Here is a 21,523-nt window from a genome sequence, read left to right as displayed (position 1 = left end):
TTGCTCTACATTCAGGACATGATCCATAAACCACACAGGCACCCCTATTCTTATTTTCTAGGTGCTTTTGCTAAAAAGCATCTGAGAATCAGGCCACAGCCAAATTGGGGAAGGAATCCCCAGTGTCCACCAACTGGGAATAGCCTACAGGGAGAGCAGAGCAGATGCTGAACCCCAGAACGACTTACCTTCCCTTTCTTCTGCAGCACCAGTCCCCCTGAAAAGGAAAACACTCATTCCACCCCAGAACAGAGTAGATCTTACATATATAAAACAAGAACAAGGGTGAGCTTCTGCAGAAGCTGCTGCAAGACCAGGTTGAGCTCAGAATAAGGGTGCCTATAGGATTGGCCTCTGCCAGGACCTGAGCAGAGGATTTGGAATGCAACCCAGGTGAGGTGAGAAGGAGGTAACAAGTTGCTCAACTCCGTCAAGCTGAGGTCAGCTCAAAGCACATCCAGCTGTGCTGCTCAAAAAGTACATGGGAATCTTAAAGTAAAATTATATATATACATATTAAAAATGAAACACCTACAGAGTTTAAGCATTGCCAGAATGAGGGAGCAGCTAATTATAATCCTGACGAGCCAGAGGTTTCTAGGTCAAACTCTTCTTAAATCGCTATATTAAATCTTGTGCTTAATTCTGATTCCTTTTCGAGAAGGTCTCTGAGAAATGGGCAATCTGAAAGAGTCCCATCAATTACTCTGCACCGGATGCAGGACTTGCTAAGAAAAATGAAATGGTTTTAATTCAGTTTAGTTAAGTGGCAATTGCTATGTTACATAAATCTGTGATGTTCTTTAGGTGCTGCTTTCGGTAGCACTGGCCTGGGAATCTTCTGAATTGAATGATAATGAATTTTTCTGTCTTAAAGTGCTGAGTGTGTAGGGAGCAACAGTAACTGCTGGCCCAGAGGTTTGGACCAGCATAGACTCATAGAATCACAGATGGGTTTGGGTTAGAAGGGACTTTAAAGCTCATCCAGTTCCAGCCCCCTGCCACCTTCCACTAGAGCAGGTTGTTCCAAGCTCCGTTCAACCTGGCCTTGAACACTGCCAGGGATGGGGCAGCCACAGCTTCTCTGGGCACCCTGTGCCAGCGCCTCAGCACCCTCACAGGGAAGAACTTCTGCCTAAGAGCTCATCTCAATCTCTCCCCTGTTAAGTTAAAGCCACCATCCCTTGTCCTGTTCGTACAGGCCCTTGTCCGAAGCTCCTCTCCAAGTTTCTTGTAGCCCCCTTTAGGCACTGGAAGCTGCTCTAAGGTCTCCCTGGAGCCTTCTCTTCTCCAGGCTGAATGAGCTCCAGCCCTCTGAAGCATCACTACCAAGTGCAATGCTCTTGAAAAGAAACTTAGCACGGAAAAGATTCCCTGCTACATAAAGGACTAAATGTGTCCTCAAGCATCCCTGGTACCACAGGATGGTGTCAGCAACCACCAAGACCACCCAGGTTTTGCAGCAGGCCTGAAGGCAATCCCGCAGTTCTCCCTCCCTGTAATGGTGCCTGATGAAGGCGTGTTTGAGTGGACAGGTCAGCCCTCCCAGAACCCATCTGAGCAGAACACACAGGTGTTCACCACCCAGCAAAGCCTTCAGCTCCCAGCCCCGTGCTCATGGACGTGACTGAATCCTGTTGGCTTCAGCACTTCTAGGCTTTGCCATGGGGACAGCATCATCACATGGACATTAATGGGGTGGACATGGAGGTGTCGGGGGGTGGCATCACCAAACCATTGTGGGGAAGCCACATCCACCTCTGCAGCGCTGAATGAATACAACCGTGTCCATCGCTTCGTAAAATAGAGCTTTTATTTGTTCATACAAATAGTATGAATTATCAGAATTTCATTTCCCTAGAAACATCTTTCTCTGTGTAAAATTAATTTGTGTTGTACATACCACAAAATACTCGATTTACATTTTTTTTTTCAGCTTTTTTTAGATGGTTTTTTTTTTGTTTTTTCTTTCCATTTTGTTCTTTTTCTTACAAATTGGCTACTCTATAGTTCCATGTTACAGACAACACATCACTAATACCTGTACTGCACGTCTGAATACAGGACTGAATGAAACTCAGCCATAAATTAATGTTACAATGTGGAAAACCAAAAATAAACAGAACTTCTAATCACACCTCCAAGCTTAACTTAAAGTAAAAAGGTATTTTTTACAATAGCACTGATTCCAGTATTAGCAACCAGATGTACACCACGGGGACTTCACCTTCATTGTCTTGTTAGGTAAGGCTTTTACATTACAAGTCTAGTGCAGACTTCATTACGAAGGATATTGAGCAAGGGCTAACAACTTGCTTAAGGTTAGAAAAGTTATTATGTACTCCCTGTATTCCTACTCGCCAACAAGATTGCTTCACGGGAGTGTTTTGCAGCAGGGCTTGATTGTATAAATGAAGCCCACAGGCTGCTGTACAGCTGAGGAAGGCATGGGGATATTAAGAAGTTGTTTCCAAGAAAGCAAGGAGGAAGACGGAGGGGATGCAAGATGCTTCAGCATCCAGAGGCAGGCACGCACATGCGCTCCGTTGGGAGCCCCATGGGAAGGAAGCCACGCCAGCACAAGAGATCCTGGAGGCTCTCACCATGCAGCCAGTGAAACCACTTGAGGAAGTGACGGAGCTGTGGCTGGGAGCTTACCCGAAGGCCAAGAGAAGAGGAAGAGCTTCTTTCCACACATTGCATATGCCAGCTCATAGGAAGACTGAGGTTATGAGAAGTAAAAATCACTGTTTTCCACCTGGAAGTGTTTTCTTCTCCCTGTGCAGCCCCTTCCCCTCCATCACCCAACAGGAGCAGGGTTTGTGATAACGCAGACATGCTTCTGTGCTGGCAGCAGGCAACAGAGCTGGGGACCTGGCTGGAACTAAAACCCAAGCCCCCAAACATGCATAGATAGATCCAACCACCACTTGAGGTTTGCAGCTGCGTTACGCAGGATGGGATTGTGTGGGAGGGCTGTCAACCTGCAGCCCCGCAGATCCCACACTCATACCCATGGTATCTGGAAGCAGGTCCAAAGCATCACTTGGTTAGTAGAAATGGCTGAGGGCAAAAAGGCGAGGATTTGCCCAACTTTGCTTGTTTGCAGGAAGAAGTGCTTGGAGGCAAAGCCCAAGAAGGCATTTGCATCCTGCTCACAGGGGATTCGCTTGGCAGCTCAGTCCTGATGTTACCTTTGCTTGGTATCTCTCTGTCCCTGAGGACACCCCAGTACATGGCACCCCACGTATGAACCCACACACTTCACTGGCACTGACAGGGGTCCAACTCCCTAAATCCCTTTGGAGATGTGACACCACTGAGCCCTTAGGTTTAAACAAAGCACTGAAAGGCAGTGCTTTACCTGCAGATCCCTGCAGTGAACCCAGAGGTAGGTCTGCTCTTTGCTGTATCTGTCTGTGCAGGACCAGATCAAGGCCCAGGGAGAGCAGCCCAGGCTCCAAAGAGCCTTTGCATCACCCAGCAGCCACAGCAGAGAGCTGTAAGGGGCAGGCAAGAGCAAGGAGGCAGCAGAAGTAAAGAAAACATCTGGAAGATGAAACTGAATGCACCCCACCACAGCTGGGCATGGCTCAAAGGTGGTTTGCTATTGGGGACTGGGGAGAGCAGGGCACCTTTTATACCGGCAATGGGCATGAAACCAGAGCATCAACTCACCTGACAGATGCTGTGCCCATTGGTACATTTGCCGTTTAGTTTTACTCACACTGCCTGCTTTATGCAGTACTCCCACAGTAACACCATGAGATTGACCCAGTGAACTCCACACTCGGTGCAGCACACCACTGCAGTGCTGCAGGTGAGGTGTGTGGGGTTTTGTTGCCCAAAGTCAACACAGCCCCATGCTTCTGCTCAAAATTCAAGGAGAAAATCACTTCTGCTGCCACCTTGCTCTGAAAACGCTCCAGTCAAGCTAGCAGAACCTGTGACAGCAAGGATAAGGCAGTGGACACACATGGTGCTTATTGAAACCTGAGCACACAAAACATGGCTAATGCTCTCAGGACAGCCCCGCAAACCTGTCCTAAAGTCCCAAAGCATTTGGGTCCACTTGAGGGGAAGGATTTCCATGGTATTGTACCAGGGTTGATGAGCAAGTGCTTGAAACCTCCTGTCCTGCCACCCCTGCCCTCACCCAGGGCATCGGGTACCAGCAACATCCCAAATACAGCCCAGACCCCCCATGCTTTTCTAGATCCATCCTTGTTGGCAAAGCAGCACTTCTTCCTGGCTCTAGGCAAGCACAGCTCCTTGGGAGAGACCATGGATAGGGCGTTGAACCAGGAATCAAGAACGCCCAGACTGATGTGCTCCAGTCTCAACCAGCAGGAGCTGCTCCGGCGGCCACAGGGCTGGAGGCAGCGCTGCCTGCACCATGTCCTGGAACACCCTCCGTGCTGGGGATGGTGCCAAGCAGAGACCTGGGTGTTTCCCATGGCTCCGTGGTGCTGATGGTGTCTTTGGTGGATGAAAGCCATCTTCCAGGATTGCCCCATGGGCATGGGCAGGCCTGGAGCGACACTTCTTGCAGGTCACTGATGCCAGCACCGAGCGTGTCCCATACACATACACGTATTCTTCCACTTGTCCTGCAGTAACGATTTAAAATGCATAGAGGGATCGTGGGAAAGAGCCTCCTTGACAAAAGGCAAGGAGGAAAAGTGTACTGAGGAGACAGCTCTGCCCATGCAACAGGCTCTGTGGCTTCTCAAGAGCTCCTTACCCTCCCAGCAGAGCCCTGGGCTGTGGAGCAGGAGCTGTATGGCTTGGGATTCCCTGTGCTGCACAGCCACTGGTAAAACACGCTGCTGGTGCTCAGCAGAGGTATGTGGGTTGCAGGGAGATGCCCAGCCCCAGAGAAACCCCCCCTGAGGCTGTGGGACTAACCAGGAAGCTGTGGGATGAGGGGTCACAACACCGGAGCAGAGACTGGGACACTGGAATAGGGAAAGCAAGTGTTTATAAAGGCCAGGTACCCGTAACAAAAATAACCTTGTGCTTTCCCTCCCTGTCCCTCCCTTGTCCCACCCTCGCTTTTGTTGATGTTCTTAAATACAAATTTTCTTTAGGAAAAATGGAAGCACCGTCTGTTACAAACCAAACCAAGAAAAGAGGAGAAAACAGAAGAGGGGGAAGAGAAAATAAGGAGAGACAAATTAGAATTAAACACCGTGGAATGTTAAACAGGTTACGGGCTACCGTTCTAGCCAGTGCGGTTAGGCAGCTTAGTGAATTAATTGCTTAGGAATTAAAAATAAATTATTATAAAATAGATTTCTGTACATTTTACATACATATATATCTCTTTATATACGCAAACCGTGCCGGGAAAGTCATTACAGAGGATTTTTCCCACGCCAGGCTCAGTCCCAGCCGAAGTCCTGCCCCGTCATCTGGTAGAACTTCATGTTGAAGGGCCGGTAGAAGTCCCGCAGTCTCTGCACCACCTCCTGGTCTATGTTGGGGTGGGTCCTGCCTTTTGTCTTGCCCAGGCAGTGGGGTTTGCTGCTGCCTTCTGCCTTCTTCAGGCACGGGAAGCCCTTGGTTTTGTTGAAGTAGAAGTGTTTGTCAGTGATGATCCTCTTGAGGCCCAGAAAGTCCTGGACCCGGCCCAGCTCCCCCGCGGGGTCGCTGATGAGCCTCTCCCCGCTCACAAAGAGGATCTGCCCGATGGGGAAGTAGAGGAGCCAGTTCTCCAGGTGCTTGGCGTAGATGCCAATCTGGATGGCGCTCCACGAGGTGTCGATCAGGCCCGTAGTCCTGTTTTTGAAGGTCAGGCTCTCAAAGGTGGGGATGTCGGGCTTCTTGGAGAGCGTCTGGGTGTAGTCTGAGATGGCTCTGGTCACAGGGTCCCGCACCACCACGATGAGCTTTGTGCCCTTGGACATGGAGGAGATGCGTGCCGGGGCCTCCTTGGTGACGAAGTAGCTGGGGGTCTTCTCCATGGTGATCTGCCCCTCCAGGGTCCTGGGCATGAGGTCCCTGCCAGCAAAACACACAGACATGGGTCAGAACAGCACATAACAGCAACAGAAATATGCATATATATATCTATCTGTTCACACATAGATACACAAGATTTCTTCTTGCTAAAATGCCTTCACAGGCCATTTAGCTCATACAGATAAATCCATTTTCCATTGATTTAGGGATTAGGGGGGGATTATTATTAAAGGCCACTGCATTAGAAATCCAGCTGAGTAATCTCCCAGTTATCCATGAGTGGATTAGCTGGGCTACACTCTGCACCTGGAGCATGGCTACATGTACCTCACCAGCATTAGACTGGTCAGGATGAGTCCTGAGCTGCACCAGATGGCTTTCCTGGCTCAGGTCAACACCAGAGAGCCCCCAGCCCCAACCAGAGCCTGTTTTCCCCATGGGAATGAGAAGAATGGCGTAGCGGAAAAGCAGGAGCTCAGTGGAGCACATCCACTTTGCTTTCTGTCAGCATCCCAAACACAACACTTTCCCCAGTTCAGGCAGGAGGGTGCAATTTGTCCCTGGCTTGTCAACAGCAGGACCTCACCCAACCACAGGGGTCCTCTAGCACCCAGTTTCACCCATTGCTTTACTATTCCCTATTGCTGTGCAGACTGGTTCCCTCATACGCACTAGAAGTAGCATCAAGAGCTGCTGGTGGCATCTTCAGCACATCCCAGTTCCTCACCCAGTGACGACAACTTCTTCCCTCCACTGCCACACAGGCTACAGCACATCAGGATACAGGAGATGGATACAGGATACATGGAGAACACGACCTCAGCTCACGGGCAGGACATACCCTCATACAACACCCTTGAAGCCTACAGCCTTCAGCAATTCCACCCTATTCCCTGGCTATTTCTAATCAACCACGTGGGGAAAACACTAGAGACCTTGCAGTAACGATGGCAGTGGCATGAAGCAGGAAAAGTAATTTTTTCCTATCATTCACTAGGCAAGCCTAAATATTTTAGACCATTTGCCAATTCTTTCCCTTTATAACCCGATGGGACTCATTTGCTCTGGGTTGCGAGACACTTTAAAAGAAAAAGGCAAGAGGGGAGCCAGCCACAAAATTAAAGCTATAAAACTTGATTAAGTTTTCAAAGCACAGAGAAATAACCAGGCAGTATGTGATCTGCAAGCCTCAAACAGCCTTTCCTTCAGACCCACAACATTGCACACAGGGGCTGTTTGTTCCCCGACAGCCATCTCCTCCCTGACCACTGTTATGCTTCTAAAGCAAAGATCACCATGGGCTCTTGCAATTAAAGAAAGCCACTGGTAATTTGTGCTAAAGGCAATGGTTGCCCCAATTAAGAGTTCTCAGGCCAAATAACAGGAAAACCAAGAATGAGAGGACTGACTGAATCAAAAATCATCATCATATGCCTATGAAAGCTGGTCAGTAGCTCTTTATGCAACTACTATTTAGCTCACACTGTACCCAGTATTTTACTTCATCAGCTCCTGGCATTAATTTTATGCAATGTGTTTACTAGCAAGGGGCACCCAATGTCTACACCTCCATACCACAGGTGAGGTGTGCTTGGGGGCTACCCATAAAGCCCCTTCTCCATAGAACCCACAGTGGGAAATGATGTCCATACCAGATCTACATCGGTCAGTGGGAGAGGTGGCAATGGACAAGCTGGACTGTGGAGGAAGGGGCTATAGGCTTGTGGAAACCTCCATCCAAGCCCACAGGTGATGACAACACTTAAAGCTGTGATTTCAAGGCCATGCAAATGGAGTTACACATGCAGATAAAAGAATCACCCTGGTCTACCAGACACAAGAGCTTCTGGAAGCCAGGAACCAGCGTGTGCCAAAAACCAGGAACCAAAAAAAAAGCTCTGACTAATTCTTCGCCTTTCTGGCCAACTCTGCAAACCCATAATGCTGTCACAGAACAGAGCCAGTCAATAATGCTCACAGAGGAACTCTTAAATCTATCGTGGGCCAATGTGGATTTCAACAGTCTACTCATTAAGTGGTGTCTCTTTTTATGGCCATATTAAACCTGAGTTCTACATCTTGTGCTGGCCGCTGATTGCTTTCCAGCTTGATTTAAGAGGTTGGTTTCAACCCACGAAGTCCTTAATGACCTGGGACCTGCCTAGAGGAAAGGCTGCTTCCCAAGACCTGCTCAGGTCAGCCGCACTGCACTGAACCCCTCTGGCTTCAGGTCAGGTCCATCAGATTGCTTGTGTACAGGGCCCTGCACCTTGAGACCAACTTCTCCTCCAGGACTACCACAGTCAGTATTTATCAGTCTCCTGGGAATGACACAAGGCTTATTTTTCCCTCCTTGCACAAGAGAGGCATTGGGTATGGCTGGGCCATGAAACAGGAGGAAATTGCAGGAGGTGGAGGTGCCAAGTCAGTTGATCTGGTTGGGAAATACAGGCTCCTGGTTAGTGTTTCAACAAACACAGCACACTGCGTAAGTGGAAGAAGCAAGGAACAACTGTAAGGCATCCACTGGCCTGGTGTCAGTCCCTTTGGAGACCACACAGCTCCTGAACCTACACTCATTTGTGGCTGAGGACATCTGATAGAGCTGAGAGCACTCAGTTCTGTGCAGGTCTAGACCCCCACATTATTGTTATTTTTGGAGAGGACCCAAATCCTTGGCATTTGCAGGACATCTTGCTGGCGACCCAACACAGCAAGAGAAGCAAGACAAGGCACATTGACACTACCACTGCCCGCTGGTCAGCACAGGCTGAGATGAACGGAGACAGAAATGAAGCCTTCAACCCCAGAATGAGAACCAAACACACCAAACCCAGTCTCCAGTACTGCCTTCCTTTGTTGTACCCACACAGATGCTGGGCAAAGCACAAAATTAAGATCCTCAGGATTATCTTAGTGCCTTGGCTTTATAAAAGCTGGACAGAAGCAAGCAAAGCCACATATTGTGGCCCATGGATGTGGTTTGAACCTCTGACACCATCACATCCAGGAAAGCAAAGTTTTATTGCATGGGCCTGTCAGTTGTGAGGAGCTTTCCCATGGTTTCCATAATTTCCCACAGAGGCACCATCCATTATGCTGGCAGCCAGAGACAACAGAGCCTCAGGGACAGGAGGAACTGGTAAGTTGCCTGGTCTGAACTCACATCGGTGGAAAAGTCACTGAGAAGAGTTTATTCCCCTTCAAACCACAACTGGAGAAGGGCAACTTGGCCCATGTATGGCACCGCAGCTCCAATACAACATGCTGAACATACACGTTGTGGAAGCAGGACCAGATTCCAGCTCTGAACACATCTGCTCCTGGGGCTCCAAGACAACAAGGGCTGTGCTGAATGATAGCCATTATAAAGGGAGGGGAAAGAGGAGCCGTAATGGTCAGAAGAGTTGCAGCCACAGGATGCAACCCCCTTAGGCAACAGGAGCAGGGTTCAGCATGAACTCATGTTCAGCTCAATGGTTCATGCACAGTTTAGCCCTGGGGCAGCTCCTGATGGTTGTGGAGTCCTCTGTGTCCATGGAGGCTTCACAGGCACATTACAGACCTGGGCAGGTTCTGCCAGCACTGTTTGGTGCCAGATGAGAAGAGCAGAGGTGCAGCTACCATTGTGGTCTGTATGGGAAAGGAAAGGGAGACAATAAAGGGAGTCAGGCTGTGGGAAACAGGGAGCTCAGGTGAGCCCTGGGACAAAAGCTGCTGCACCAGTCGGGACAGGGCTTCATGGAGACACCACTGAGGGGTGTAGCGGACACGGTAGTGCAAAATAAAGACAGTATGAAAAGCTTGGCAAGCAGTCCCTCCTGCCTTGTTATCCTCCTGCCTTCTGGCAACCTGGAGTTCAAAGACCTCTGGAGACAGCATCTGCATCCAAATCATCCCATTTCGTAGCGACTACGAACTGCCTAATCTTTTCAAAACCATGAATACTTTTGGCCTTGAGAACGTCCCACAGCAGAGAGTCCCAGCACTGAAGTACTGCCTCTGCCCATCATTTGAACCCTCTCCTTACATCCCTGCTTGGGAAGGGACGTGGCACCTGCTTTCTGAGCATGGAAGAGGAAAGAGAGGATGAGGAGATGCAGACTCCTGGTACTGTTTATTCCCTTCCAAGCCCAGGCAGTGATGGGGCTCAGCACTGCAGCACCGTCAGGGGTCCCAGCAAGAGAAGGGAGTTGCTGCATGAGCACAGCTATGAATCTTCCATAGGCAGAGAGCAGAGCCCCTAACCCCAAGCTATTAACATGTCAAGAGGGACAGAGCAAAAGCTTTTCCTTTAATGAATATTTCCTCAGTGAAGCCTGCACCCTTCGTAGGCAAAGCGATAGGCTTAGTCTAAAGATGGATTGGCCTACTTTACCTATTAACCACTTAGACTAATGTAATAAAGGCTCTCTCTATTCAAACAGCCCTAATCTCCAGCCCCACACAGCTCTCAAGCCTGGAATGAGAAGGGATGCTAAACCGAACTCCACCAGGCTGCTGCTTGGGGAGACACTGGGAGGGGGGAATTTATTATTACTTTAAGTGCAAACTTCTCCAATGTGAAAACTGGACCCAGAGCGAGATAAATTTACAACGTGGGGATGACAGGTGGCCAAACAGTAATCCAATCCTGATTCCTAATGCCCTTTGTGGCAGCTTTTGTCTGCGCAGAGGGGCTCCGGGCTAATCTGCTGCCACTGCTCAAGGAGGAACAGGCAAGGGGCCGGGGGGGTCGAGGGGACCTCCACAACCTGTTGCTGTGTTATGTGCTGCAGGTAGGGCAGAGCACAGCAATCAGCGCTGGCTTTATCCCTGGGATGTCTGTTGGTCCCCCCACACACCTCCTGCCATTCATAAACACCCGCTGGGATAAACCCCTCCAGGGTCTGCTGGAGCCTGAAGCCCCATTGCAGGACTAAGGTGATGATCACCCCGGCTGTCTGCCCATGTGGAGGTCACCGTCAGGCTGCCCGGTGAGACCAGCACTCAGGTGCTCCTGCTGCTGAACAGGAGTCCCAGAGCTAAGCACATGATGAGCTTTCCTTCCTGGGGAGGGTTTTGTGTCAGATAGATTCCTACCCAGCATCACTATTGGAGATGCTCCCCGTGCTCCAACACGCTCAAGAGTTGAAGTTCCACTGGTGTTAAAATTGAGGTGCCCCATGCTGCAGCAATGGTACCCTCCAGCATCAAACCCCTCTGCTCCAGACCAGCCCCTTGCTCTGAGCTGCCTCAGTTTCCCTCTGCAATGATAACAAAACTCTCCTAGAGGAGATGGACAGCTGTGTACAGGGTATTGTAACAGCAAGAGAAGCATTGTTAGAGTCAGCATAAAATGCCATAGCATCTGGATGCAGCTATGAGCAGCAGTCCCCATGGCAGCTCTGCCAGCAGATACAGCAAGAACCTCCTTTCATGCAGAATTCCTAGGCTTTCCCCCCACAGCTGTTCCCTAGAAGCAAAGAAAACAGTGGAAAGGGGAGAAAAAGCAAGTCAAACTATTTTGGACATCAGCCACATTCATGGCAAGTTCAGGCCTGTAATCCAGAACCATTTGCTTTGCAGCCCAGCGGTGCACATGCAGAGCATCCAACCTATTTCTGGCCAGTTCCTACCCAAATTCCTGACTGGTGTTTCAAGAAGACAAAAAGGGATTTCTTCTCAGAAAACTGAATTTTGGCAACCTGACTGTTTCTAGGGAAAGCGCCCCCAAATCTTCCCAAAAAGCTGTCTAAAACTTCATAGATTAGATTGAAAGCTTACGGTGAGAAGCAAACAAGCCTGCTGGTACCAACTTGGAAAAGCTTTAGAGGAAACAAGTGCAGATGAGACTGGTTGAAGCCTTGTTGCATCTCAGACTGATGCTCTCCAGCAGTTTGGTGCCCTGTCCCCATCCCAGCACGGTCCTGCTCAGCTTTGCTTTGGTCAGGATCACACCAAAGCCAAAGGGCTTGTTTCAAACCACAGACCACCCATCCCCTGTCTTAAGTGAAACAGAGTTTTGAGGAGGGCTTTACTGCTATTCCTGCCCTGCTCAGCCAATTCTCATCCTAAATCCCCCTGTTTCTCTGTCTCTCCCTCTCCTCCCCATCCCAATAAATAAATTTAGGCCAAGTGAACTAAATCTAGTTCTTTAAAGAAAAAGAATGGGGGTGGTATCTCCACTGCTGGCAGCTTTGCCTTCCAGCCCACCCGCTCTGCCAAGGCGATATCCAGTTGATCCCAGTCTCTTCCCAGCATGTCGCTCTCAGGAAGTGGGAAAAACGTACAGTGGTGATCAGAGCAGCCACGGGCTGCATTAAAACCACACACTCATAGCCCTGTACTGACACTTGACAGGGAGCAAGAGGTCTGCAATGCTCTGGGAAGCCAAAACCCCGAGCATTACCAGCACCATCAGCTCAGTTCCCAAGGCCACCACACTGGACCCATCCCAACCCTTCCTGCCCCTCCTCACTGCAAGGCTGATCACACCATCATCAAACATCAGAAATATTCCTTAAAAGCAAGAACCTGACAAGCCCAGAGAAAGACTGTTAAAGTAATGAAGTGTTTTAATTATATCATGGAGCCTGCCATCAGCATCAAGGTCAACTGGCTTCACAATTAGCCACTTGGCTTTGACTCTGAAGGAGGAAGAAACAGAGGGAGAAGAGGCAATAGCAAATTCCTCTTTGGGAGTCGGAGCACTTGCTGGTTTATTATCTGATACATCACATTTTTCTTACCAAGCTGTTGCACCAAGGACCTGTACAGTAGCAGCAGCCTCTCCTCTTTTTATGACCAGTGGCAAGGGCAACATGTGTGCCTTTGTCTCGAGCGGGAGCCCGTTGTTTGGGTTGGCAAATTGTACAACAATAAAAGGGAACGGCTGGGAAGCAGGCTCGGCCTTTTTGAAAGGGGTGTAACCCTATCCAGCTCCCTCCAACACCCGCCACCACGGTTACACAAACCAGATGATGGGAATTAATGAAGAAGGGGTAGGTAAAGGAGGAGGGGGAAAATATGTGGGCCTGAAATCAATGTCCTTGCTCTTTGCCCCCAGATCTACCAGGTGCCCTTCACCTGTTAGGGGGCTTTGGGATTAAAGGAGGGAGAGGAGGGTAACGGTGTGCGAAGGGTCCCCATCATGAAGCCGCTGGGGGACTTCAATGGGGCCAAAGAGCTGGTGGCCATAGGTGGCATCACCACATACCCCACAGGAACAGGCTCTGGCCCGGCTGCGGAGTCTGATCTAAGTGCCTTTGATGTGGATAAAACACCCCATCAAAGGCAGGGGGGAGCGGGGAGACGTGGGGCATCGGCAGATGGTCCTTTCGTCCCCACTCCACACAGGCAGAGCTGGCGTGTGCCAAATGGCCCCGGCAAATCAAAGCAGTGCCTTGAGAAGGGGACAACACACTGCAGCAACAACGGTACCTCCTTCAGGCCAAAGTCCCTGTGGCCTGGGGAGCTGCATAGGATCTGGGGATCTGGCCAGAGGAGGACTAGGGCAGAGCAAGAACAGAGCAAGCAGCATCCCCTGTCCCCCACTGCTCTCCCAGCCTCCATCCAGATTCAGCTCAGGCTTTTATGGGTCTGATGCAGTTTGTCCACCTAATAACCCTCAACTGATCTCTCTTCCAACCCTTTGCCCAGGTTCCTCCCGAACCCTCGACATGCGCAGCTTGCCCTGGGTCCCTGCTTTGTCCATTGTGCACGAGCTCCTGGCCTCAAGCCATAGCCCCAGTCCTTGCACCATCACACCACCCCATCCCTCCCTCCATCTCCAGCCTAGCTGTGACTCTGTGGAGTATCATACCTTCCCCCAAGACATCTCTTTGCCAGGCTGAGGTCTCCCAGCCTACTTGGTCATTCCTCAAACAGAAATTACTCCAGCCCTAAAGAATAAACCCAAGATGTTGCCATTATCATCGGGTGGACTCATGCACTGACCAAACTTGGGCTGCAGAGATGCGGGGCTTTCTTTGGACTAAGAAGGGGCAAATTTCCCCTTATTTCCTCCCCTTTTCCCCCAACAACAGCCCAAGATGTTACAAATGCTCAGCAAGACTTTTCCCTCCTCTTCTGCTGGAGCCAGGCAAGATATTCATCAACTTCACCACTTCATTATATAGGCCCTTGTCTTTATGTAAACACCGAAGCCTCTTTCTGTCCCCCCATCCTACTTAAAAGCTCTGAACTTCCACTAAATAATTATCTTCACTGGGGGGGAGAGAAGCAGCACTTTACATATCAAAGGGCTGCTTTGGAGGGATTTACAATAATTTAAGATGAAGTGGTAAATATTCTATTCACTCCAGTTCATCTCCAGTAATAATTATAATCCTATTAGCGAGGTCCCAAGAAAGTGATTGCATTATCATCTAGCGAGCATCTATGCAGGCTTCTTGGAGGGATGGGATGGGGGAGGCCATAGGCAAGTAAAGAAGTGAAAGCAACAAAAGATGCAATTGCCAGCACCTCCCCTCCCCCAGAAGGATTTGGTCCCCATTGTCCCTACACCTCAATAGTGCTTTGCTCCGAAAATAAGAGCTTTTGAGCGCAGTAAGGGGGTGGGGCTGAAATGAGCATCTTGCTCCTCTTGGTCCCCCCCATTCCCTTTCATTGCTGTGGGTCCCCCCCTGGTGCCATCCAGACAACAAAGAGCACACGTTGTTGCTGCAGGGGGACACGGGGGGCCAGAGCAGCACTATGATTAAAAGCTAATTGCTGTTTATGGGTGAGTTCTTTAGCCCAGCATCACCAGACTGCACTGCCCACTGGTCAAGTCATGTGAGATTACTCTAATCTGTCTCTGGTTCCCCCCAGAAAGGAAGAAAAAGACCGGTTTTGTTTAAAAGCAGAGAAGGGAGGAGGTAGTTCTGTGAAACTCATGATTTAAGGGGGGAAAAAAACCCCTAGACCCAGCAGGAAACACGATGGAGCTAACTGGCAAACTGGGAATAAAGGCTATTTTCCAGCAGATTACAGAGCCAACTGTCTCTGCCAAACTGTGTATTTCACTCCTGTGCTGCGTCACCTCTTAGTACACCCCGCTGGAGTGTTTAACTGTGATTTATCCCTGCAGGAGCGCCCCAGTTGCACCAGCGTAATCTCCTTCCCTCTCTTCTGGCACCTGAAGGCCACCAGTATAAGCCCCTGGCACCTCCACCACAAGCAGGTAGCTCATCCTGGCACGGATGCAAGTCAGCAGCTACTCCAGAGCTGCACCAGTGCGGGTCTGGAACAAGCCAAGATTACCTTCATGGTGTCCAAGAGTTTATTGCAAAGCAGTAGAAACATTTTTCTCTATAAATTAAACAGACAACAGCCTGAAAGGGAGGAAAGAGGAGGAATTCCAGGCATCTGCAGAGATTTCAGTGCTCACAACTCACTCTTGGGGAAAAATAAATTCTCTGGACTGCCTCTTGCTCTATCGCAACCAGAAGGACCAGCTATTTCTCCTCCCTCCAAAATTTATAGCCTGGAGTTAGTGTTATGTGTGCTAAGCTCCTGCTACACAAAGGTTTGGTAGATCCACTTATGGATTCATTGCAAGATGAAGTTCTCCTCTCAGAGCCTCTTTGAGAGACTGCAGGTTTAACACATCCTTGTACCAAAGATGTTACTATTTGGACTCAGCTTTATTTGGGTAGCATCGATCCTGCCCTTCATGGGAAGCTGGAACTAGGACCTGCTGAGCTTGGACTGCAAACACAAAAGTAATGTCCCCATCCAGATAAAAAGGCAGAGCAAGAGAGTCAAGGTCTGGAGTTACCAGCTTATCTGTGGAAAAAAATAACAGACAAAACCCAAAATGTGGCTTTTGGTAGTTCAGAGTTGGCTTAAGCACAGGAAGCCTGGCTTGGAAAAGGCTTGAAAGCAGCTAAAAAAATCACAGCTGGTGGGACATCCAAAACACATCCATGGTACGCCGGTGATGGAAGCATCTCCTGCAGCAGAGGACAGCAGCCAACACACTGTCACTTGGCTGCAGCCAGCCCTGGAGACCCCAGTCTCAGAGGTTTGGCTTCAGCTCCAGCAGGACAACCCGGCTGCTGCCACAATTCCCACCACAAAGCCCACCACCTGCTATCAGCATCAGCTCGGCCACGTCCGTGTGGCACTGGAACCCACTGCTTGCACCACAGCCTCTTCCCAAGGCTCTTCCCAGCCATCAAAGCTCAACCACAACCACCACCAAGGCAGGAGCATTGGCCAGCTCAACCATCAGCAATGCACCCGCCAGCCCAGCAGAGACTCTGTAGCCCCAAACTGCTCCCACACCCACTGATTTGCTCTCTTAATTTGTAGGAACAGCATTAATCCTCTCAAAGATGTTAAAACACCACAGTGCTACTCACTGATCTTCAGACATCTCTCCTCCTCATAGGTCTTGGGAAAATGCTTCCTTGCAGCGAAGGGAGCAATCTCCATTGGTGAAACCCCATGGATGTGGGGAACTGGGATTTGGGGGAGGCAGAAGCTGGCATTGAGGTGCACATAACCAACAGTGCAGACTGCATACAGCTTTCTGGCTTTCAGCTGGTGTCCCAGAAGCACCAGGCGTTTCAAGAACCAAGTAGCAGCATGAGCCACCCAAGAGCTGAACTGCCCATCACCACACACAGAGCAAAGCATCCTCCTGGCTCCACGGAAGGATGTGCCATGGGGCTGGACCTGACATGAGACACCCTGCTACCCATGACCTGTCACACCAGAGCATGCCAGGGCTCCAGCCCCCAGATAGGACACCAGGAGGTATTCCTGGTCCATAGAAGGTCATCCCATCAGCCTCATCCCTACAGCACCTGCTCTTCAAGGCCCTTCTTCAGGGCCTTGTTACACCATGTGCTGGTGGTGGGGAGCTCAGCAAGCAGAATACATCTTGGTGTGGACCCAATGGGTACGTCTTGCGCATCTAATGCTGGGGGAGATGGTCACTTCATGTACCTCTTAGTCATCTGCCATGCTGCAATAGGAAGAACATTCCCAGAAAAGAGAAGTAATCCCTGGTTGGGTCCATTGTAGGGTGTGGGTCCACAGGGTTTGTATGGATTTTTAGGGCACGTACTTATAAATTACCTTTCTGGTTAAGTAAGCACATAGTGACCACTGCAGCATCCTGTCTCTGGATGCGGGCAGCCAATCTTGGTACATTAAGGCTGAATGTTTAGAAACACCTAACAAATCTCCACCCAGGACAGGACTGCAAGGAGATGAACTTACTTCACTGTCCTTCTCTCCTGGCATTTCACTGGCTCCAATTTTGCTAGAAAGTGGAAAAAACCAAACCAACCAAACCCACAAACCAAAGAGCCAACCCCAAGCTAAACGCTGCACAAGTCAACAGCCACTGAACAAAACCCAACCCAGCGAGATACCGGCAGGACCACGTTCTCCTATTGCCACATCCATAAATCACAGCCCTGCTGAGAGGTCTTTTGTGTTATACCACCACCACAGACATTAATGCCCTGGTCTGTGTGCCTGCACAAGCAGGTAACAAGTCACACTGATAATGCTGCCCTTTGTTCAACACCCGTATGGGCAGCCCAGCGTTTGCACAGGGAGGACTTTGCTTGCCACCTTGACACACATTTCTCCTCATCAAGCCCAGCCTTCCTGTGCTGGGGCTTTACAGCTGAGATTAGAAGAAAGAGCCTCCTGATAAGCCCCGGAGCCCCTTTCTGCCCTAAGCAATGCCCCAGCTCACACCACATCTCGTGGGGGGGAGCATCCCCTGTGATTCATCTGCCCTCAGGGTAAGTCACGCCAAAGGTGGGCTTAAACCACTGTGCTGGGTGAAGAGCCTCGGAACGGACTGGTGCCAGTGGCAGCCACGTGACAGCCCTGCTCCTCCTCCTCTTCCTCACCGTGGGCATAGCAAAGCAGTGAAGGGAGCAGGGAAACTGCTTTATTCACCCAGCAGCACTTTCCTCCGAGCACTGACAGCCCCTGGAGCATCTTCCATGTGATGGCTGAGCCAGAGCCTGCGAGCTCCTCTGCAGCATGTGAGAAGGGAGCTCTCAGGGTGGCAGGGCCAGGGTGGGCTTGAAACAAGCCTTGAGACAGATACACGCCTACAGGAACCCACCTTCTGCACCTGAGGGAATCTGATGGGCATCCAGCACCACCTGAACAGCAGAGGCCTTTGAAACAGCAGCTCAGAGAGCACCAGCTTTCTGGTTTCACTATGGAAAAAAGAAAGTTACCATTTTTTCCCCTGCCTTTTGATAATGCTCCTAACACAAGCCAAGGGACGCAGGCAAGCTGCTGCCAGACCGCAGCTGCACGACTCCCCCTAAAGTAACCCCAAAGCAGCCCTGTACCCATGCAGCTCTTCCTCGACTGGCTTAAAGATAAGGGGATGCTCCTTCTGACCATCAGAGGATGGGTCATCTTCTGGTGGCAGTAATGGCAGTGAAGAACAAGCTCACCAGAGGAGGACGAGCTATGTGGGACAGTGCCCAACCAAGCAAGCACGTCCTGCACTGCTCATTGCCCTGAGCATCCTAAAAAGTGGGTCAAGCATTTCAAATTGGTTTAGACTTTATCGCAAACCGAGTCACCCAATTGATTTCTGAAAGTCTCCTGCAAAGCAAAGGAAGGGTGGCATCAACCCAAACCACCAGTAATCTGGACACTGTCCCACTCAGTGTGTCTCCCGTTGGGCTGAGCTGTATTTGTCACCCAGTGGAACAAAATGCCTGGCAAATTAAAACACCGGTGATCCTCTTGGTACTGATCTCTAAATGCATTTGAACACAAATGGGATTGTCACCTCAACTCATCTCCTAATGGATTTGTGATTCACACTCATAAAGGAGCAGCACTAGAAATTAAGATCGCTCCATGGTAAACAGACCAAGGTAGCCAGACATTTGCCTAGAATGGGATTCTTCTTCCCCCAACATCTCCAATCAGGCCAGTAAGAACCTCCTGAGTCTCTTCCCATTGTTTTTACCTCCTCCAACCCCCAACATCAAAGAGAGTAAATAAAATTAAGTTCCAGGACAAAAAAGGACTGTGCCCATTGAGGCAATGGAGCGATGGGTTCGTGGTGCCACCACGTCCCAAGGTGGGTCCCAGCAACGCTGCAGGACTCGGGGTAGAGCAGAAGGAACCAAACCAGCCCTGGGAAGGAGTGAAGCTCCCAGCAAAGCAGGGAGACAGGCACCAATTAGGGAAACATGAAGGAGCAGGTCTGCCTGCAGACTTCCCCTCCTGCCCCAGTCATTACATGGGATCATGACGTGGTCATAAACAGTCAAGGAAATAGAGTCAAGAGCTCTTTAAAGAGCAGGCTCAGCTGGTGGAGATGCTCTGCTTGCAAGTACAGCAGATGCAAAGCACTGCTTCTAATTAAAAAGGTATTCATGTAATTAGAGACTTCACATGGCCATACCAATGAGTTGATCTAGTCCAGCACACTCAGGCTGTATTTAAGAGTGCTCTCCATGCTTGCCTTCCACTTCTGACTACTTGGGTTGTCTTTCTTCAAAACTCTGCCCACCTCTTCACACAGGCTGCAATGGCAGGTCCACAGCTACGGTGACAACCAGAAAGGACCCTATGGAGCAAACCCACATGTGTCAAAACCCAGCACTGACCTGCAGCATCCCATCCTCTTTCCCTAGAGAGCTGATTTCCTTCTAGAGCCAGCAAATGGGCTGAATCATCCCAAAGTCCTTCCAGCCCTTCTACATAAAGAACAAAGTGGGCCTGTCTGCTAAGGCCTTGGAGCACAACCCAAGTGAAGTGACTTTTCCCTGAACACTGAGGACTCTGAATGACAGCTATTGTTATTCAGATGAAATCAAGTGTCAGATTAACAAATCAATGGGCATAAGAGATATAAAATGCGTTGCCATTGAAGCCTTTCAAATACCCAAACATATGGATGAACCAAATGTGAATTGTAATTGACTCGCCCGCACCTTTGATCTCTATACCCTTGGGTTCCCAAAGGACAGCCTGGCCCCCTCCGACCCGGACTGAACTGATTCAGGACTCCATTGTGAGCCTTCACAAAGTCTTTTCTCCCTGCCTCCATCTCCTGCATGTACAGCCTGGCACTTGGAATCTCAGACAAGTCAGCTCTGCCTCGGAGCCAGGGAGATGGAGAGTGACAACACACATTACCCAAATGCAACCTCTCGCATGGGCACCTCTTCCCACCAGCTCCCATCCCTGGTGGTGGCCCTCGGTCAACTGGCTGTGCACAAGGAGGTGGCCAGGAAGCAGCAGCAGAGGCTCCAGAGCCAGTGTGGGCAGCGCCGATGCTCGCTCCCCCACTACTCCTGGAGTAGGACATGGGGTCTATTCAGTTTTCCAAGGATTTCCCTGTGCAAAGCCAAGGAGCAGACTTTGCTGCTCATGGCATGCACGTGCCCTGACTGTAAAACCCAGACTGGCCTGGAAGTGCTGAAAGCTGCTCTGCTCTTCTCCAACTGCCTCGACAGCACATATCATCTACTCTTAAGAAATACAATTTTTAGGGGTGTTTCTGCAGCTACATTAAAAAGAACCTGGAGTTTAAACTAAATATTATCCCTAGATTTTTACATTTGGGGTTTGGAGTGACTGAGTTTCGACCAGTTTTAGATGGATGTGAGAAGAAACAAAACGAAGTTCGGTTTTGATACGATACAAATCTCAACTCCACGGGAGTCACGAGGGAAGTATTTGTTTGGGTTTAGTTTCAAGCCTCATTACAAACATCAAGATGCTGTGGCTTTTCCAGGAAACCCAGCCCAGCTTATTCTTCCACCTCCATGCTGCAAATCCCCCACAAACGTGCTTCCTCTGGAGCTTTTAACCCCATGGTAAACAGACTGAGGTAGCGAAATATTCATCTAGAATGGGACTTTTCCCCCCCAACATCTCCAATCAGGCCAGTAAGAACCTCCTGAGTCTCTTCCCATCGTTTTTACCTCCTCCAACCCCAAACATCAAAGAGAGTAAATAAAATTAAGTTCCAGGACAAAAAAGGACTGTGCCCATTGAGGCAATGGAGCGATGGGTTCGTGGTGCCAGCACGTCCCAAGGTGTGTCCCATGGTGTTCCCATGGAGGGGAACAAATTATGCAGCTCAGCTCTTGCTACAGTGAGCCTCAAAACAATGGGAGTCTTGAAACGCCTGTTGCTGGAGGTAAACTCCAGCAGCTACTCCCAGCATCAGGCACTGATACAGAGTGAAGCATCCCCACTGGGAAGGCAGAGATCTTGCACATGTCCTTTCCTCCAGCACCAGTAAGGGTGCTGGGGCTGATGGGGGAACTGGGTGAGCCAGGGAATCCATTTAAGCTCTGTCCCCACTGATTTTGGGCTCAGCCCCAGCTTAACCCAACTGGTAAACCTTACTGGGATGCCTGAGCGTGTGTCAACCGCAGGGCTCACCCGCAGAGGACCCAAGGAAGGAGAAGACCGTGGGGAGGAAGGCGGGCAAGAGGAAACTCCCCGGCTCTTAATCTACTTTAGGACCACATGAGCTTTCTGTTTATATATAGGTGAATGAATTGTTACACTGCATTTAGCACTGTGACCTTGGCACCGGCTCTGCAGGGAGCCA

The 21,523-nt window shown here is 49.9% G+C and overlaps 1 protein-coding gene across 1 annotated transcript in view; it reads right to left on the bottom strand.

The window, feature by feature from the left end:
- Positions 1 to 1,961: 1,961 nt before the first annotated feature.
- HS3ST3B1 (heparan sulfate-glucosamine 3-sulfotransferase 3B1) overlaps positions 1,962 to 21,523 on the bottom strand; it is a 28,463-nt gene continuing 8,901 nt past the window's right edge. Inside the window, exon 2 of the mRNA XM_030505811.1 lies at positions 1,962 to 6,003. Coding sequence (XP_030361671.1) covers positions 5,385 to 6,003 — 619 coding nt within the window. The 3' untranslated portion in view covers positions 1,962 to 5,384. The remainder of the gene's footprint in view (positions 6,004 to 21,523) is intronic.

The sequence above is a fragment of the Strigops habroptila genome, chromosome 14 (genome assembly GCF_004027225.2).
Source record: "Strigops habroptila isolate Jane chromosome 14, bStrHab1.2.pri, whole genome shotgun sequence".
Taxonomy (NCBI): Eukaryota; Metazoa; Chordata; class Aves; order Psittaciformes; family Psittacidae; genus Strigops; species Strigops habroptila.
This window is presented reverse-complemented; position numbering and strand designations above follow the sequence as displayed.